The sequence below is a fragment of the Taudactylus pleione genome, unplaced genomic scaffold, assembly GCF_031769625.1.
Source record: "Taudactylus pleione unplaced genomic scaffold, aTauple2 ptg000442l, whole genome shotgun sequence".
NCBI classification, from domain to species: domain Eukaryota; kingdom Metazoa; phylum Chordata; class Amphibia; order Anura; family Myobatrachidae; genus Taudactylus; species Taudactylus pleione.
The window spans coordinates 8,219,567-8,237,412 of record NW_028284844.1 but is presented as its reverse complement, the minus strand read 5'-3'; the positions used below and the strand labels follow the sequence as shown (position 1 = coordinate 8,237,412).

At 44.2% G+C, this 17,846-nt stretch overlaps 1 protein-coding gene across 2 annotated transcripts in view; it reads right to left on the bottom strand.

Annotated features, from left to right (window-relative positions):
* Positions 1-8,839: 8,839 nt before the first annotated feature.
* Positions 8,840-17,846, bottom strand: part of PLPP3 (phospholipid phosphatase 3) — a 65,637-nt gene continuing 56,630 nt past the window's right edge. The window contains exon 6 of one of the 2 annotated variants that reach the window (XM_088447891.1): positions 8,840-10,417. In XM_088447891.1, the coding sequence (XP_088304017.1) occupies positions 10,307-10,417 (111 nt within the window). In that variant the 3' untranslated portion in view covers positions 8,840-10,306. The remainder of the gene's footprint in view (positions 10,418-17,846) is intronic. The other variant, XM_088447890.1, reaches the window with a different exon arrangement.

The window sequence follows — 17,846 nt, the reverse complement described above, 5'->3', positions numbered from 1 at the left end:
CTTCCTCTTCCCTTGATGAGGGGCTTCCTTCCAAACATGTACCGAATTTTGGCTATTGTCATCTCTGTCTTAGGCTGTCCCCAACCTGGTACCCTGACCGTTTTACATGTACCAAACTCTGATTCTGGCTAGGTCTGCACTCCGGTGCCTGGGGCATAAACTCCAACCTGATTTCTGGTCCTAGCTGCTTACCTACACAGTAGCCCAAATGTGTCACTGCTTCTGTCCAAACCGAGACTACTCACCTTGCTTCCATGGGCCCCAGCCATGGGAATCCTATAATTGGGAACAGGTATGCAACTACCAAATATTGTGACGGGATGCAGTCAGGAAGCCGACGGTCGCAGTGCCGATCGCCGGCTTCCCGACTGTGAAATCCCGGCAAGGAACAAATGACAGGCGTCGAAAACCCGACGCCTGTCATTAGACCTACGCAGGGAGCCCGACACCTGGCATACTGATCGAAGGTAAGCTGGGCGCGGACAGCCGCGTGGGGGGGTTAGGTTAGGGGCTTCCGGGGAAGACTTAGGGTTAGGCAGCCATCCGGGACAGTTAGGGTTAGGCTAGGGGAAGGGAGGGTTAGGGTTAGGCATCCCCGGGGTGAGGTTAGGGTTAGGCACCCCCCCGGGAGACTTAGGTTTAGGCTGCGGGGAAGGGGGGGTTCGGTTTAGGCACTTGGGGGGGAGGTTAGGGTTAGGCACCCCTAAGGGAGGGTTAGGGGGTATAATAGGGTTAATTATACTTACCTTATGTAGTTTTGGGATCTTCACCCCTGCCGGGCTTCCGCTGTCTGGATTTGAACCACCGACCTTGCGGCCAGCAGTCAATCATACTGATTCCGTTGTGACACCTCTAGGGAATGTGGCCAAGCCCCAATAACACTTGATATATTTGACATAATTTTTTTGGGAAATTTCTAACTTCTGCTGGTTCATCTTTGTCCCCCCAAAAAATCCCCAAATGAACCCGTGAGTTTGTAAATCACAGAATTTGATGGGAAAGATTTCAACAATTATTTCACTAAAAGATGGATTTCTCCCAGTGCATGACAGGTACTTGGATGTTCTACACAGCCATTGGAAGGAGACAATGGGACAAATCAGAACTTGTTCACGAGGGTTACCATGAATTTTTAAAACTGAGTCGTCTCCAATCTAGTATAACAAAACATTTTTTTCCGCCTCAGCGGTGTTAGGTTTAAATGGTTCAGGTCTGGACTTGATTTTTGTCTACAAGAGTCAACAAAGGGTCATAAAGCTGAAGGAATACTGTACATACCAGCACTAGCGTAATACAGTGACATGAATAATGTTTAATAACAATTGTATTCCTATGTCTGAGGGATGTCTCTATGACTTGTCATAACAATCTAATATTACATGGCTAATACAACTTAAACTTATTGACTAGCTTATTGAGTGGCTCAGTCCAGGGGCACCGTGACAAGCAAGTGTACAATGTACCCAGATCAAGGCCTCTCTGGGTGCCCCGATTTGCCAGGGAGTTGTAACAAAGCCTTTCAACACAGTACAACCATGCCCCCCCCCCCCTCTAGCATTTCCTGCCATATTGTGGCAGCACATAGTTTCTTTGTAGGGAAGCCGACAGGGTCTAGACGCGCTCCTCCAATATCAGGGTCCACCCAGGCTCTGGCGCTATCTTTTCAAAAGTATTTTATTGTGTCTTAAAGATTAATTATACCCATTAATTATACCTATACATTATCAACTATTGCTTCTGACTGTTTTGTCCAAACTCACCTCCAACAGTATTGCAATCGCTGCAGTACTTATGCTGGTAAATACAGGTAAGCAGAGAAAGCATTTAAAATAGTTACTATTTACAGTGAAGAAACTAACACCCCCAAAGTGATATTCTGGAGCTGAAGTGTTAAAGATTTGACACACGTTTTAACGGTATGCAGCGCAACAGTAATGAAGGTTCAGTTGTGCTTATAGATGATCAAAATATGCAGATTGCCTTCCATATACGGCTAAGATCAGATTAATGCGCTGGTCAGCTCAGCCAAAAGAGATTCTCTTTCAAGTCTTACTACGTTGTCTCTGGTGAATGAGTTTGAGTTAAGGAAAATAAAATGTAAGCTCCCATGTATTTGATTCAAATGAACAGTGCTGAGGGACGACAATCACAATAATAACTAGACAGCACAGCATGTTTTATTTAAGATTAAGACATTCACTGCAGAAGCTCAGAAAGGTTCTGGTGAACGGTCAGTCCAAAGGTCAGGGCACCGAAATGTGAGAGTTCGGAATTAGTAAGGACACCAAACATACAGACCAGCAATGACAATATCCTTTAAGCGGAGGTAAAAGGATGTCACAAAATGATAGATTCTACGCTATTTAATAGAAAACCTGGAGCTAAAGAGAAGATAGGCTGCATTTTCAGTGATGTCACTGGTTCCTGGTAAATTAATAGGTTGCATCTCAGTGATGTCACTGGTTCCTGGTGAATGAATAGGTTGCAACTCAGTGATGTCACTGGTTCCTAGTGAGTGGATAGGATGCTTTCTCAGTGATGTCACTGGCTCCTAGTGAATGGCTATTTTGCAGTCTCAGCGATGTCACTGGCTCCTAGTGAATGGTTATTCTGCAGTCTCAGTGATGTCACTGGCTCCTAGTGAATGGTTATTCAGCAGTCTCAGTGATGTTACTGGTTCCTAGTGAATGGATAGGCTATATTCAATTTATGAGTGATGTCACTGGTTCCTAGAATATGGCTAGGCAACATCTTCAGTGATGTCACTGGTTTCTAGTGAATGGATCGGCTGCATTCTCAATTATGTCACTCACTCCTTGTCATGTCATTGGTTCTCATATAATTGTTAAGCTGCACTCTCCATTATGTCAAGGGGCTACACGGGCCAATGAGGGCATGTGATGACCCTAAATTGCAAGCCCTTCTCACTTCAAGGCTCCATTGGAGCTGCAAGTTTGCACCCACTATCATTCCACCACTGTTCCAAAACACATGGACATGACTACAAGTTGGAGCATTCCCTACCAGCCCAAGACTGGAAAGCAACAGGTTGCTAAAGTTTGCACTTTAAAATCTCAAAGCTTCATTTTCTTTCAGAAAAAGAAATTACGTTTTCAAAATCTTTTTTTTTTTTTTCTTTTTGCATCATTTTAATCATGGAGAATACCAAATGTCAGTTATAAACTTAAATTTTTGTATTTCGTTCAAAATCATTTTGTCATACACTTCAAAAACATCAACATGTAATAGCATATTATATGGACTTTCTACATCATTTTAGCTTTAGGTTTTATTTTAGCTTTTTAAATGTTACATTTTATTTTCACTGATCTAATGATTTTTACAAGTAGAGTGAAATTGCGTTACTTCTTTATACTGCAAGTGAATTAATATTTCAATAGGGAAAAACTCAGTAACGTGGATAGGTGTTGGCCGAGGAGACGTCATGGGTCCACAGGCTGTAACATGCTCTGCAGCTGCTCTTGGGGTCTGCGGAATGTGAGGCAAGGTTGGACCACGTACGTGATTTGTATAGCAGTAGTTGAATGTATAGCCAGAAGTAATTGGCTGTAGATTGCAGTTGTTTTACAAGAAGGCCATGAAAAAAAAAGCTGTATTTTGTGTTAATGTGATAATCAATGTGATTTAAGGAATATAGGGGTCTATTTACTAAGCCTTGGATGGAGATTAAGTGAACAGAGATAAGGTGCCAGCCAACCAGCTCCTGTCAATTTTCAAACACAGCCTGTGACATGGTAGTTAGGAACTGATTGGTTGACACATTATCCGTTCACTTTATCTCCAGTCAAGGCTTAGTAAATAGACCCCAAAATAGTGTAGAACCCTGGTACTCTTGGTGCTCCATAAACAGGGGACCGCAGGATATAATGGGCCCATCCAAAATGGCAGTGCCCATGAGCATCATGTTTGCCCTAGATTTGAATTCCTCAAAGATGACTCCCTGGTGGATATCTGCTTTGGAGTTTCCGATACAAGCGTCACTAGAAATTTACATTTTTATTATGTAGAGCAATTGAAGAGTGAATTCAGAGAGGCCTATAGACTTGCTCCACAGGCTTCTAAACTATCTGGTCAGAAGAACAAGACAAAGGGGCATGTTCAATCGGGAGCGAGGTTTAGCGAGGAAAAAACCTCGCAGCCCTCGCGCCCAATTTTGGATTACCACCGGTATGAGCTCTCCCGATACCCGTGGTATCCAATTTAAAAAAAGTGGTTGCATGGTTTTCAGAGCTGAAAACCCTGAGCGGCATAAAAAAATAAATAAAATACACTTACCTGCCCGGGGGTCTCCAGTGGTGTCTGAGGCTCCCCGTGGCCTCACCTCCATCTTCTCACAGGGGAGGGGGCTGCTGGGAGTCCTGGGGGTAGCTGGGAGGCTACAGGGAGGCACAAGGGCTGCTGGCAGATGTAGTTCTCCCAGTGCCCATTATGGGGGCATACTCACCCTCGGAGGGGACACACACCGGGGGTCACACACATTCATGCACACACACACTCACTCATAAACACTCACTCACACACTGACATACTCACGGCTGCTGCAGGAGACCGGGCCCCGACCCTGGATGCAGAAAACAGCACTTCGGAAGATGAGTATTACTGACTGATTAAGCTAATTGGAAACTTCCAATTGCTTAATTAGTCATTAGGAGGGGTGCCGCCGGGGTCCCAGAGCGTTTCCCGACCTTTTTCCTAAAATTGTGGATTTTAGGAAAAATTGGTCGTGCTCTGCAGGTGCGCAAAAAAAAAACCTCACAGCGCTCAAAATAGAAAAAAACGAGCACATAATTGAATAGCAAAAATCCCGCACCTGCAGGAAAAACCTTGCAGGTGCGGGATTTTTGCTATTCTCGCCCCCAATTGAATACGGCCCAAAGTATGATGAAAGAATGAGAGAAAACATTCTTGCGTCTGGAGACAGATGGTTTGCGTACATCTCCAATGGTGGGGGGTAATGCGTCTGTGCAGAACCCCCGTTTTGCAGACGCGCCGAGTCCAGGATCTGTGTCTTCCAACGCAGATTTCATGGCCTCGGCCGAGCAGTTCCCACGGCCAGTAAGATTAGGCTTACTCATATGGCCATTGGCTGTGACCATTGATTCGATGCCATTAGCATCCATCTCAGAATTACACCCGCTGCCAATATCGTAACCGAGAAGTTGTGAGAAGTTAGTTGCTAGTTAGTACACCCTCCCCCACAAATGGTGTATACCAGAGGGGCGTTACAATAGCATCTTTACTAATAAATACTCATTGCTAAAAAGAATATGCTAAATGTATTTAGACTAGAGTACTGTATCTAAAAGTGATCTTTTCTTGACTTTCCACATTAGAATGATGTCAGTCTGACATCAGCTACATTCATTGCATTCCTCAGAAATGGATTTGACATGCTTCTGTCATCTCCGTTGTGTCATTTTTGAATTCTGAGATCCACTGACCCTCTTTAGGATCTAACTAATTTACATTACTGAAACTGGTGATGTAAATGAGACTGACTGATGCCTTTACATGCCTGCTTATGCCAGATATCATAAAAACTCTGCCGATCCAATAAACGCTCCAATCTGACAGTGATTATCGGATCGGCGTGCACCATACACTGTGAGCAATTTCTAGCTCAGTGTGTACTGACTTGAGATGTTTTCCACGGGATCTGGGTGACGGGAACGAGATAGCGTGTGCAGCACCCCAGGGGTCTGATTCAGACCCGCTCGCTAGATGCGGCCGCTTGCTCCCAGCATATGCAAATTCAGCTAAATGACGTCAAGACAGGTGATCGCACGGCCAGGCATAAGCACGCCCACTATGTCTTGGCGAGCGATCACTTTGTGTATGCTGACGCCCATTAGCGTATGGTGAGACGCCCACTAGCGCACGTCATCTACAGGAAGTGTATTAAAACATTGGTACATCGGGAACCATCGGATCAGACCGCAGCGCTTGTGGTTGACTGTACCCTACCGCAAGCACTGCGAGCAGTTCTGTGTAAAAATCAACCAGGTGACGTGTACTATGACGCTGCCTGTTAATTATGCACGCCTCTGAAACGGCATTGAAACACTCAGGCACGCCTGCGTTCGCAACTCCACTCCTCCGTTACTACTGCCCTTCCCCTGTTACCACCCACAAATGGCCTCTCCTGTCACTCATTCCACTGGGCTGTCTTTGCTGGGCGAGCGCTACCTGATCGCTCAAACTAGTTCACGCACGCGCATTGCGCTGCATACGCATGCGCAAATGCATAACATCGGCCGCGTACGAGCGAGTGGCCGCTTGCGAACGGGTCTGAATCAGGCCCCAGGTCCGGACCACCCGATCTGAACTGTGCAGGAGCTTTTGATGCCGTTTATCGGTTAATGCTCCTGCCTACACACTATACAATTATCGGGCTGATCAGCCAATTATCGTCTGATTGGCCTGATAATTATATAGTGTGTACCCTGCTTTAGATGGTAACTGTACTATATAATACAAGCATTTAATGTAATTCACCATGTATCTAATGTTGGGAGTGAAGCACTCTGCGCTGCCTCCATCGCTTAGGCTACAGTCGGTGGACGCTAGGACCTGCCGCGGCTCTCACGGGAGGTACCTCCTCCAACACGCGTTATTGCGCATGCGTGGCAAGCCCGCATGTCTTTCTACTCAGGTGTCCTACATGCTTAAATGCTCCCCGGGCTTCCCGATCCCTGCCACAAGGGCTGCCTACCTATGCTGTACCAACACCACTTAGGTGCCCAAACACCCTGTTAGCCACACAGTAACAGGTGCATTCTGTACCAGGCACACTACAACGCCCAGCACACCCTGCATGCTCCAGGTTGCTACTGCTATATCACCACTATGCATGTACCAGTCGTTTAACCCCTGCATTATCACCCCTGTGCTATGGCAATGCACCACTGTTAACACCATACTTGCTGGTACCAATAAACCCAGTACCCTGGTTAAGGATGCTCTGTGCACCCATTGCGATTACTAACCCAATAGGATATATGTATATATATATATATATATATATATATCTCAACATCTACTTGGTTCTTGCCCCCACCTCCTCTGAAGTGGAAAAATGGTCTTTTGAAGATTTGAGGACTCAGGGCCTGATTCAGAGCCGGACGCTCTGACCAGAGCGCTCGCTCTGAATCAGGGCCCTCCTCCATGACACCCACAGCTATAGCGAGCGTCCATGATGATGGTGGCTTGCGACAAGACCCTGCAGTAGGGTCTAGCTGCCGCAAGCCCTGGAGTGATTTTGGCTCTATCAGAGCCAAAGTCACTCCCACTGACATCATTACTGATGTCAGTGGGGCCGGACTCAGACCTTTAGGCGTTCCCACGGGAACGCCTCCGTCTGGCCGGCATGCCCACCAAAGGGGGCGTGCTGTCAGTCACCATCGACAGCACGCCCCCTTTGGTGCGAGACCCCGAGTGACGTATTTCTCATCGCTCGCCGGGTCTCGCGCATGCGCATGACGGAGCTCCCTCCGTCGTGCGCATGCGCAGTATCACAACATCGACCCGCTTGCGAACGAAATTTGCTCGCGAGCGGGTCTGAATGACCCTCTCATTAAGAGTTGGAAATGTGTATTTTGCGTAAGAAAGACATTTCTGAACTGCTCATGTGCAAACAATGTATGTAGTTTTTTGTGTATTGATGACCTGTGTCGCCTTACACCTTGGGAAGGTCAAATAGGGCGTGCAAGAGTACTTTCATATTTATCATATTTATCAATAACTTCCAAAGAGTATCCTCTATCGTGTAGGTGAAATGTCATTTCAATATTATATTGTGTACCAATAGGTTAATGCGACTTTCACACCTTTGCGCCATCTCTAGGCCATCAAGGGGTGTAAGTATACATACTTGTAACTACTGCTGTACATTTGGCGCAGATGCTGCTGTTTATGAGATGTGTCCGACAGAACATACAATATGCACACGAATATACTTTTTAATGTGTTTTTCCCGGGAAGCATTCTGAGAGCGTATGCGTCAATCTTTAAATGAGCCCCTTAGTGTTCTGAACATTTTGAATCTAGGCAGCGCCTATTAAACTGATGGCTTGCCCAATACAGCACAAAGAGCCTAATTCATAGTCACACTCAATGGCGATGTTCACGTAGGTGAGCGATTCATTACAAATGCATGTGCTCAAAAAATTCTGAAAACCCTTATCAGAAATGGGATAGAAAAGTGATGGGCGTTCTTGGGCATTGACTGTGAGTTGGCTGAAGTCAACGCAAAAAGAGTCTGTCTCATGGGCGTGTTATGGAAGTATCATGGGCGCGTCAGTGAAATCGGTTGCGTTTCAGACGCAGAGCCGCAGCCACAGAGCCCATGATCAGACAGAAAAACTGCACCCGCGATATGGTTGGTGCAAGCGTCGATGGAGCACGCAATAGTGGCGTGTCAAGAATCACTGGCGGTGTTACAGCGTGCAGAGGCACTGAAAGTGGGCATGTCAGATGCAGGCTACTACACCAGGGGAGGGCTCAGACTAGCATTTGAATATTATCGCAGCCATTACACCCGGCAGCAGTCGCAAGAGCGAAAGAAGCAGCGCCCACTTCTGAATAAGGCTCATAGATCAATTACCTATTTTTCAAGAAACAATTCACTTTCAACCTTACTAAAGGAGTTTTGTGAAAAACAATTCAGTCGTGGTCCAGGAACCTTTTCCAAACCAATTCATATGAAACAACAAATACCACTCTACCCAAAATTCATAACAACACGCAAAACAAAATGTAGAATAATTAAACATTATGAGCTTTTATTTAAAAAGCATCTTTGTACAGCAATTTCTGCAAAAAACAAACTTTTTGATTTTGTATTCTACAAAAAAGTATTCGAATGATATTCTTTTTTTGTTGGTTTTTTTTTTTTTCTCTTTACAATATGAAACATTACAAAAATACTGACAATTTATTTCATTTTATACAAGTCTCTAGTTGTAGGTTTTTTTTTTTGTTTAATAGTGAAATTACTACCACAGATCTAAAAAATATTTTAGTTGACTATACAAAAATTAAAATGTTGCTTTTTATTTTAAGCAGCAAAAATATAACACAGGTCAAGACACAGTTAATCATCATAGTGGATATATCTAAAATTGTTTTGTTTTTCAGAAATAAGATTTAGTTAATTTTTAATGTTTTATACATTATTTATATAATATATCATATAAAAAAATCATAGCTTGCTATAGTTGAAATGATAGGACGGATTCTCTTGTCATAAGGCTGTGCAAATGGAAAATTTATATGATGAATATAGTCCTTTTTAGGTGTAGCTCTTTAAAAAAAATTTATACGTGCCTTAAATTCTTTCAGTAAATTGTAAACTTGATATTGTAGACTGTTTATGGTTGGTATGTGAAATGCGTTGACTTCCTTAACACAAAGAGACTGGACAGACTACAATTGATTTATGAGTTTACCGTCCAGCGGTACTTATCGAAATGGCTGAATTAATGTACAATGGGTATCAACCCCAAAGTTTATAGTGCTTCAAAAGTCTTGAGCAAGACAGACTTCTGGCCACAGAAGAAACAATTCAACGAACTCGAAACTGTGTTGGGCAACTCCGGTTTACTGCCTTGCTGCTTTCTGGTTGCCCCAAGAGCCATACAAAAAGGTTGTCGACTTTGTTGTCCTTAGTGGGAATGCCTGAATCAGGTTTCGAAATTATTGGTAAATTACACATATTATATTTATAATTATATATATATATATATTGATTTGCACAGAAAGATGCCTCTGGTTTTGTCAATCAATCCTTATTCACACAGATACAACCTCCACAACATGACACCCGGGGAAAGCTCCCTAATTACAGTCAGTGCTTTTTTTTCTTTCTAAAGATATAGTGCTATCATTAATTGCCAGCTTCACTACGAGGCAATAATTTCTAGTTTCATAGATGACTCCCTTTTGTTACAGAAAAAAAAAAAGTTTAGCGTTCATAAATTTATGAACAATGTGTTGTTCATTAAAACATGAACAGATAAAGACCAATTGTACATCTGGAATTCCAACTCCGCGTTTCGTCATTGCTTGGCTTTCAGTTAGTTGAACATCCCCCACATTATGCAACGTTGCAATTGAAAGGCCTCATAGCAGACAGTTTTTTTTTTTATCGTTGTTTTTTTTTGTTTTTTTTTCGTCTTTTGGTTGGGTAACACAGTTTTTCCCTACATTCTATTGTCTGATGAGATTTGAAAGCAGCAGGTCACTGGATTCACTGTCAGAAGTTCTTCTGCAATCGGGCTTGTGGCTTTTATACAATGTTTCTGTCAATTATATCCACAGGTGACAAAGTTTCCTTCTTGACAACGGGTGGGGGGCAGCTCTTCTTCGGGGTCTTGAAAAGGTCCGATACGAAAAATACCTATGAAGACAAAAATGTGATTTTGGTTAATTGGTTCCCCTGAAAACCTTTAAGCAGCTCTATTTTTTAGACACACTGTAATGAAACTGAAGGCTGGAATTTTAAGTCTGAGGGACATTAAACCATGAGGTGTTTTGGAGTGTTGACACTTCAAAAAGTGGCTGGTGTGGTTTACGCTTTAACTTTTTGCAAGTTGTATTGCTAGCAGCCAATAGTTGTTCAGTATGAGCGGGGTTGTTTATATTGTTTGTGAGGCAGAGTAACTTATTTTGTTTGTTCAAGTTTTAGGGTTGTATGTTTGTCTTTTGCTTATGAGGAAGTATACAATGGTAGTTTGGTGGTTTGAGTTAATGTTTTTAGTGGGTGCGCTCTCATTGCATGGGGGTATGTTGCCAATTGTCCTGCACGGGAAATTGCTACAACACCAATGGGTGGGTTGTGGTAAGTGGAGAGTTGAACACCAACTTTTGGGTTTCGCGTGTGCATGTTGGTTGTCTTGTCTGTTCTTTAATGCTGCCACCATTTAAAAAATTATTAGTTGCCGATAAAATTTGACAAAGTTTTTAACGCCAACACTGTGGTCCATTTTTTTGTGGTTTTTTTTGCATTTTAAAATGATAACTTATTGGTATTAAGGGGTCTATGTACCAAGCATTGGAAAGAGATTAAGGGCCCGATCCAATTAGGTGCGATGTACTCGCGTGTGCGAGTCGTCGCGACAGTGGCGGTGCTTGACGGCCGCCCGGATTCGCCTGAAAGTGCTCGCTGCCCCATAGGGCAGCGAGCAAAGTCAGGCAAATTCAGTGGCGATTGGGGCTGAGAAGGGTGCGATGTGCCGGGCCGTTGCCGCTGTTTTAATGCAGTTGCAACGGCACATCGCACCCATCGCACCTAATTGGATCGAGCCCTATGTGGCTGAAGATAAAGTACCAACCAATCAGCTTCTATCACTTTACAGGCTGTGTTTGAAAAATAAGTTTGGAGCCGATTGGTTGGTACTTTAACTCCATCCAATTTATCTCTCTCTAAACATTGTAACATTTGAAGTGCAACACGTAAAAATAAACCGTTAGTGAGTTTACACTATTTTCCTCTCTTCACACATTTATAACGCTGTCTGGCCCATTTGAACTAAACTGCACTTTAATCCAAATAGACAATTCTCATAACGTTCTCAAATGTATGAAAAAAGCTGCAAAACTTTACATAATATATTGCAAATGGTATATATTCATGTTATATGCAAGTTTCTGCTTTCTATAAATCTCAATTGTCGGCCTCAACTGAACCTTCAATGAGTAGCTCTATGGAGTGCCAGTGGGACCTGAGTAACACACACCCTAAAGTTTGAACATAAATCGCAATGGATAGGGTTTGCCACCCGCTGGTATTGGGTGAGTTCCTCACAAACCATGGGGGTCCTGGGCATAGCACCTCCATGTTTAGCAAATTGGGTGCAGGAACTTTATTGCACCATTAGAACAAACTGCATAAAGTTTCTTAATTAAGAGCGAGATTCAGAGCTGAACGCAAACCCGCTTAGCGGACAGATCTTTTGGCAGTGTTCTCCCCAGAAATTTTTTCCAGCCGGGTGGCATCAAGAAGTAGCCGGGTGGGGGCCTTCGCAATTATGCGCGCACCGGGAAAAGGGGTATCTCCCTTACCATTCCAGCCCGACAAGTCTCAGGCTGCTCCCCCACTGGCTCTCAGTCAAAAATGCCCATTATGCAGTACCCCCTGTAGTTATCCCCATATGCAGTGCCCCCTGTATTTGTGCCCTTTATTCAGTGCCCCCTGTAGTTTTCCCCTTTGTAGATTGCCCCCTGTAGTTTTCCCCTTTATACAATGCCCCCTGTAGTTTTCCCCATTATGAATTGCCCCCTGTAGTTTTGCTTTGCCCTTATGCAGTGCCCCCAGGATGAAGTAGTGCCCCTATGTAGTGCCCCCAGACTGGTCCCTTATGTAGTGCCCCCAGACTTAAATAGTGTCCCCCATGCAGTGCCCCCAGGCTTAAATAGTGTCCCCCATGCAGTGCCCCCAGGCTGGCCAGTTATGCAGTGCCCCCTGGCTTAAATAGTGTCCCACATGCAGTGCCCCCAGGCTGGCCCCTTATGCAGTGCCCCCAGGCTTAAATAGAGTCCCTTATGAAGTGCCCCCAGGCTGGTCCCTTATGTGTGCCCCCAGGCTTAAATAGTGTCCCTTATGCAGTGCCCCCAGGCTTAAATAATGTCCCTTATGCAGTGCCCCCAGGCTTAAATAGTGCCCCTTAGGCAGTGCCCCCAGACTGGCCCCGGTCCCAGCCCAGAACTTACTTTAACTTGCCCGCCGCTCACGCTCCCACTGCCTCGCTCTGACTGGATCTAACTAGATCCAGCAGGCACGCTGGGCAGCCTCTTCACGTCGCGGGTGGCCTCCGGTCACTTCAGAGGCCAGCGTTCCACGGCAGGGGTCGGTGCGATGCGCCTGCAGAAAACAGCCTGGGGAGAACACTGCTTTTGGTGTTTAGTAACTGCGCACGCCTTCAAGTACACCACTTGCACGCTGATAGCCATGGCGGCTACTGTACTGTCACACACGCGGAAGTCTGCATTTATTTCCAAGCACTCAATGCGGCACCTGAAGCGACCGAACCTTGTCGAGAGGTTTGGCTAACACAGAGAAGAAAAATTGTTTTGCCTGCCGAACAACTTTCAGAACTACAAATCTCCCATAGTTCTGAAATTTTTTGTGAAACTACAAGTCCCAGCTCACCCGGTAGTTACTCATCAGCTGGTCAGCCCCAGGTCCTAGCAGATGAGTGCTAGAATGATGTAAAGTAACATAAAATACTGCAAGCCCTGACCTTTATCCCTGATTACATGGTGGTTAACGCCAATGGAAGGAAGAGATATTTGACCACGATTTCCTGAATACCCAATAACGGAAGCCGTCTGCAGGATGTGAAATAGACGACATTTAACAGAGGGCAGAAATATATAACAGAACAGGGGTGTGTGCAGGGAAACCTCCACCTAGCTTCCTCCGCCTCCCTGTGCTTTCTATAGCCCAACGTGTCAGCTGGGGACAAGACACAATAGAGAAAGCAAAATGTGCAAGATAAATAAAATCTTATATCTCTGAGGTAATTTTTACCCCATTTTACTCATTTGAGTTTAATTTTATACTTTTTTTTATGGGTTATTATATCGAGTTTATAGACATTCGGTATAACGTGATCATACACCGTTCTGTACGTATCTGTGCTTATTGAGAAATGCGGAGGCAGCCATCCTGTTTGCTGATTTGTAAAATGACAGCGCACCGGTCGCCATTTACAGGACCCAGTCTATCAATGTACCAGGAATCAGAGATAGGACTGAGGCACAGAGTGTATAATCTCCAGGGCAATGACCCATGTGAAGGAATTTTAATGGAAGAATAATACACAGACTCACGGAATTCTCTCTTCATCTTTCACACATATAAGGGGAAACGTTTCAAAGCTTCTACAGAGTGGAAAAGTTGCAACCAATCAGCTTTTAGCAATCATTTTTATAGAACTTGATAAATGCAAGCAGCACGCTGGTTGGTTGCTATGGGCAATCGGATTCTTCCCAGTGTCCCCCGCGGTGCACACACGCCATTCTGCGCCTGCGCATAGTGACTTCCGGGTTAAAAAAACTCAGAAGTCCCTCTAGCGCAAAGGACAGATCTTATCGAGAGATCAGTCTTTTGCGATTTTAATCGCATTTATATTTACATACCATCGTGATTAACACTGGTATGTACCTGACACCCGATTAGTTGCGGGATGTATCGCATCCATGATGCGATGCTTAGTACAACACATTTTGGATGCTATTAGGCAACACCATCTATAGGGGTATAAGTTTCGCTTTCCGGAGCCTGGTGCATATTGGGAATGCAGTCAAACCTCAGAAAACGGTTTCCAGAGTTTTACCGCAATTTCGGCTTGATGCATCCCGCCCTTTCCAAGTAAAATTCAAATGCGGCTTTTCAGTTTAGTAACATAGGAGGGAATTCAATTGAACTCAATGCTGTTTATTCCGGGAATGAGTGACCAGAGCTATTGCATTGGCCTTGCTGTAAACCCGCAACTAGAGGATTTCTGCTGGCACCCTCTGAGGTGCGCTCAGAAATCCGACTTAACTAGTACAGTGATGCGATTTGCGGGCTGACAGCATCTCACCAGGCACTTACGTCAGAAAATGCTGTTTACCGCGACTAAACCTTGGGCGGCGAAAAATATCTCCCGACTTAAGTGCCAGCCACGTTGTGGACCATTGAATAGCTCCGGGCACTTATTCCTGGAGCTTGACATAGTGCTCAATTGAAGTCCCCCCATAGAATATTCTTTTAATTGTTTGTGAATTCAAACAATCAAAAATAAATTGTCAAATAATCTATAAAATCTTAAAGCCAGTTTTGCAAATTCCACTCATTGTTGTGGAGTACAGTTATGTGTCCGCATAACCTCTGTTCAAATATTTTAGGTTTTGGAACAAAAAATATCTACTAAAAAAGGGTCAAATTTCCTTGTAAGAGTTTGCGATAGACTTTGCACACGCCAGTAATGAGCATTTACCAACCACTTCTACAGTATGTCTAGCATGGCAGCTTCCATCTGGACAAACATGACTTAGCAGGAAAATGCTTAAGGTGCCCATCCACTAGCAGACATGAAAACGACTGCAGGATTACGACATTGTAATTGTGCAGTCGTTTGTCAGTCTGTGATGAGCCTGCACTGAACGAGCAGTCGTTCAGTGCAGGCTCATCAATTATCTGCAAACATGCTCAACCTGACGTTATCGTCAGGTTGTCCAGCATGTTTGCGCGATGATAGATGTCTAAACGACCAGCGGGCACGCGCATCGCTGGTTGTTTTAGACATTTTTGCAAACGATTTATGAACGATTGAACGATCGTTATCGTTCAATCACTCAACTTAATCGTCTAGTGCAGTGGTCAGGGAACAGGGGTGAGTTACCCCACATGGGGTAAAAATGAAGTTCCTGGGGGTAATGGACGGACAGCCGAGCATGCATATGAATCATTCTTAATATAGAATGATTCATATGCATGCCTGGCTGTGCTGCAGGGAGGCTCTAAGCCGGACGCCCGCTGAGAAGTTATTACCAGCGGGCGTCCGGCTCCTTCCCTGCAGCGCCGCGTTAGCCAGAGGCTGGAGTTCTCTTCTGAACTCCAGCTTCCGCCTTTCTCCATGCGCACTATGGGAGAAACTTCATGATGTCTCTTCCATAGTTCCGAGGAGCAGCCGGGCGGACAGGACGGCGGCGGATGCAGGAGCGGGGATTAAGGTAAGTATTTTTTTTTGTACAAGCGGCACTACAGGGGCATTATATGGGGGCACTACTACAGGGGCATTATATGGGGGCACTACTACAGGGGAATTATATGGGGACACTACTACAGGGGCATTATATGGGGGCACTACTACAGGGGCATTATATGGGGGCACTACTACAGGGGTATTATATAGTGGCATTATATGGGGGCACTACTGTATGATTTTCTTCCTTTCAAATCAAGGGGATAACGTCGGCGCATCTAAATATATTTTGGGGAAAAAGGTAAAAAAGTTCCCTGACCCCTGGTCTAGTGGATGGGCACCTTTAGAATAAAAGTAGATTCCCTCAATTTAAGTATCTATATATAAATATAGTGCTAGTTCCAAATGATGTAAACTTGCAGTGGCCAGCACAGTACATGCAGTAATTGAATTTAAATGTTGACTTAAAGGGTGATTAAGGTGTATAACGTTACAGCGGAGACTCTTCGAAATCCTTTTTACAGTTTACCTGGTTTTTCAGGGTGAAATTGCTAAGTTACTAATACGCTGCTCTTTGTCTAATTTCGGCAGCTGTGGCCCGTTCCACTATGGTCTGAGGTTATACAAACACTGGCAGGACTTACGAAATACAACCCCTCCTGGGCTAGGTTACTGGGTTAAATATTCCTTGTGCTTCGACTATGTCAGACAATAAAGGGTCGTGAATAGAGGGAATTGGGGGAGGCTCTTTTTTTTTTACTGGGTTTGGTCCATTTCCTGCAAAGTGAGTTCCCCACCCAATAAGTAAACTGCGGATCTGGGTTAGGAATGTGTATTCATTCCGGGCTGATTTGTCAAATTTCTAAGCCTCTTCATCTTTTTTACACATATTTCAGAGAAGGGAAAATACATCTTTGGGGACTTTCTATAAGGCATGCCAAGTGTTGAGGGTCCCATGGCATTGGACCACCGATACTTAAGAAGCCGGGGAGCGGGAGTGGTTGTGATAATGATTAACGACCTTTCAGCAGACAGCGCTCTAGTGTAAACAGAGCATTACATTTTAGATTGCCAGCTTTGGTGGTCAGGACCTGTCGGTTCAGTCTTTATTTTTTATTTGACATCTCTGTCGTGCCGTGGAATATGTTGGTTCTAGGTTATTAATTCTAGGTTATTAAATGACAATAATAAAAGTTCACGGGTGGAAAGAAATGTTAGTGGGGCACTTTTGTGTAATGAGTGATTATCAGACTAGCAAATGTCTAATCATTATTATAATTATTTAGGGCCGTATTCAATTAGGAGTGAAAAGTCCGTTTCGGCGATACTTTTTCAACGATGATGTCGCTTTCGCCGGTTTCATCTTATCCCTATATTAAACTTTAGCGTCTTTTCGCCGGCGCGATAATGCAATGCAATGTAATAGGTGAAAAAGTTTTGCCTATGAATACCCAGCAGAAAAAGTGCAGCATTGGGGTTTTGGGGTGTAATGTTTCGGGAACCAGTCTGTACCCTGACTGCATCAAAAAACGCAAAAAAACTCCACAAAGGACACCCCAAAAAAGCACTTTGAAAAAATGGTCGAAAAAAAAAATCAAAGTGGGGGTACATATTCAAAAACTAGCGAAATAACCTTTAGGGGGGTCTGCAAGTATGGGGGAAGGTGTATTTTTGATTGCAGGTGCTTGCTGAAGGTGCGTTTTTGGCGATTTTTAATGCTTGACTTTACACATTTTAAAATATGCTTGCACCCATTTTCATGTACCCCAAATTTGATGGGAATACTTATTTTCCCGAAAAAAGTTGCAAAATGCTATTCTTCACCACTCGCTCATAGACGCTAAATAGCGCCTATTGAGACCATTTCAAAACCCCAAATACCTTTAGCAGACATCTTTGGTGGTACCCATAGTGAACCCCCATATCAGAGCATCTTTAGGGGGGTTTCAGCCTGATTTCCCCAAAACTGACAGAACTTTTCGCCAATTTAGAATTCACCGGGTCCCGTGTTCGCACATTTGTAATTGAATACGGGGATACGCGCGATAATTTTTCGCTGGCAAAACCTCCGGCCTCGGACTTTTCCCTCCAAATTGAATATGGCCCTTAGTCACTAAGGGAACTCTGTCATTGCTG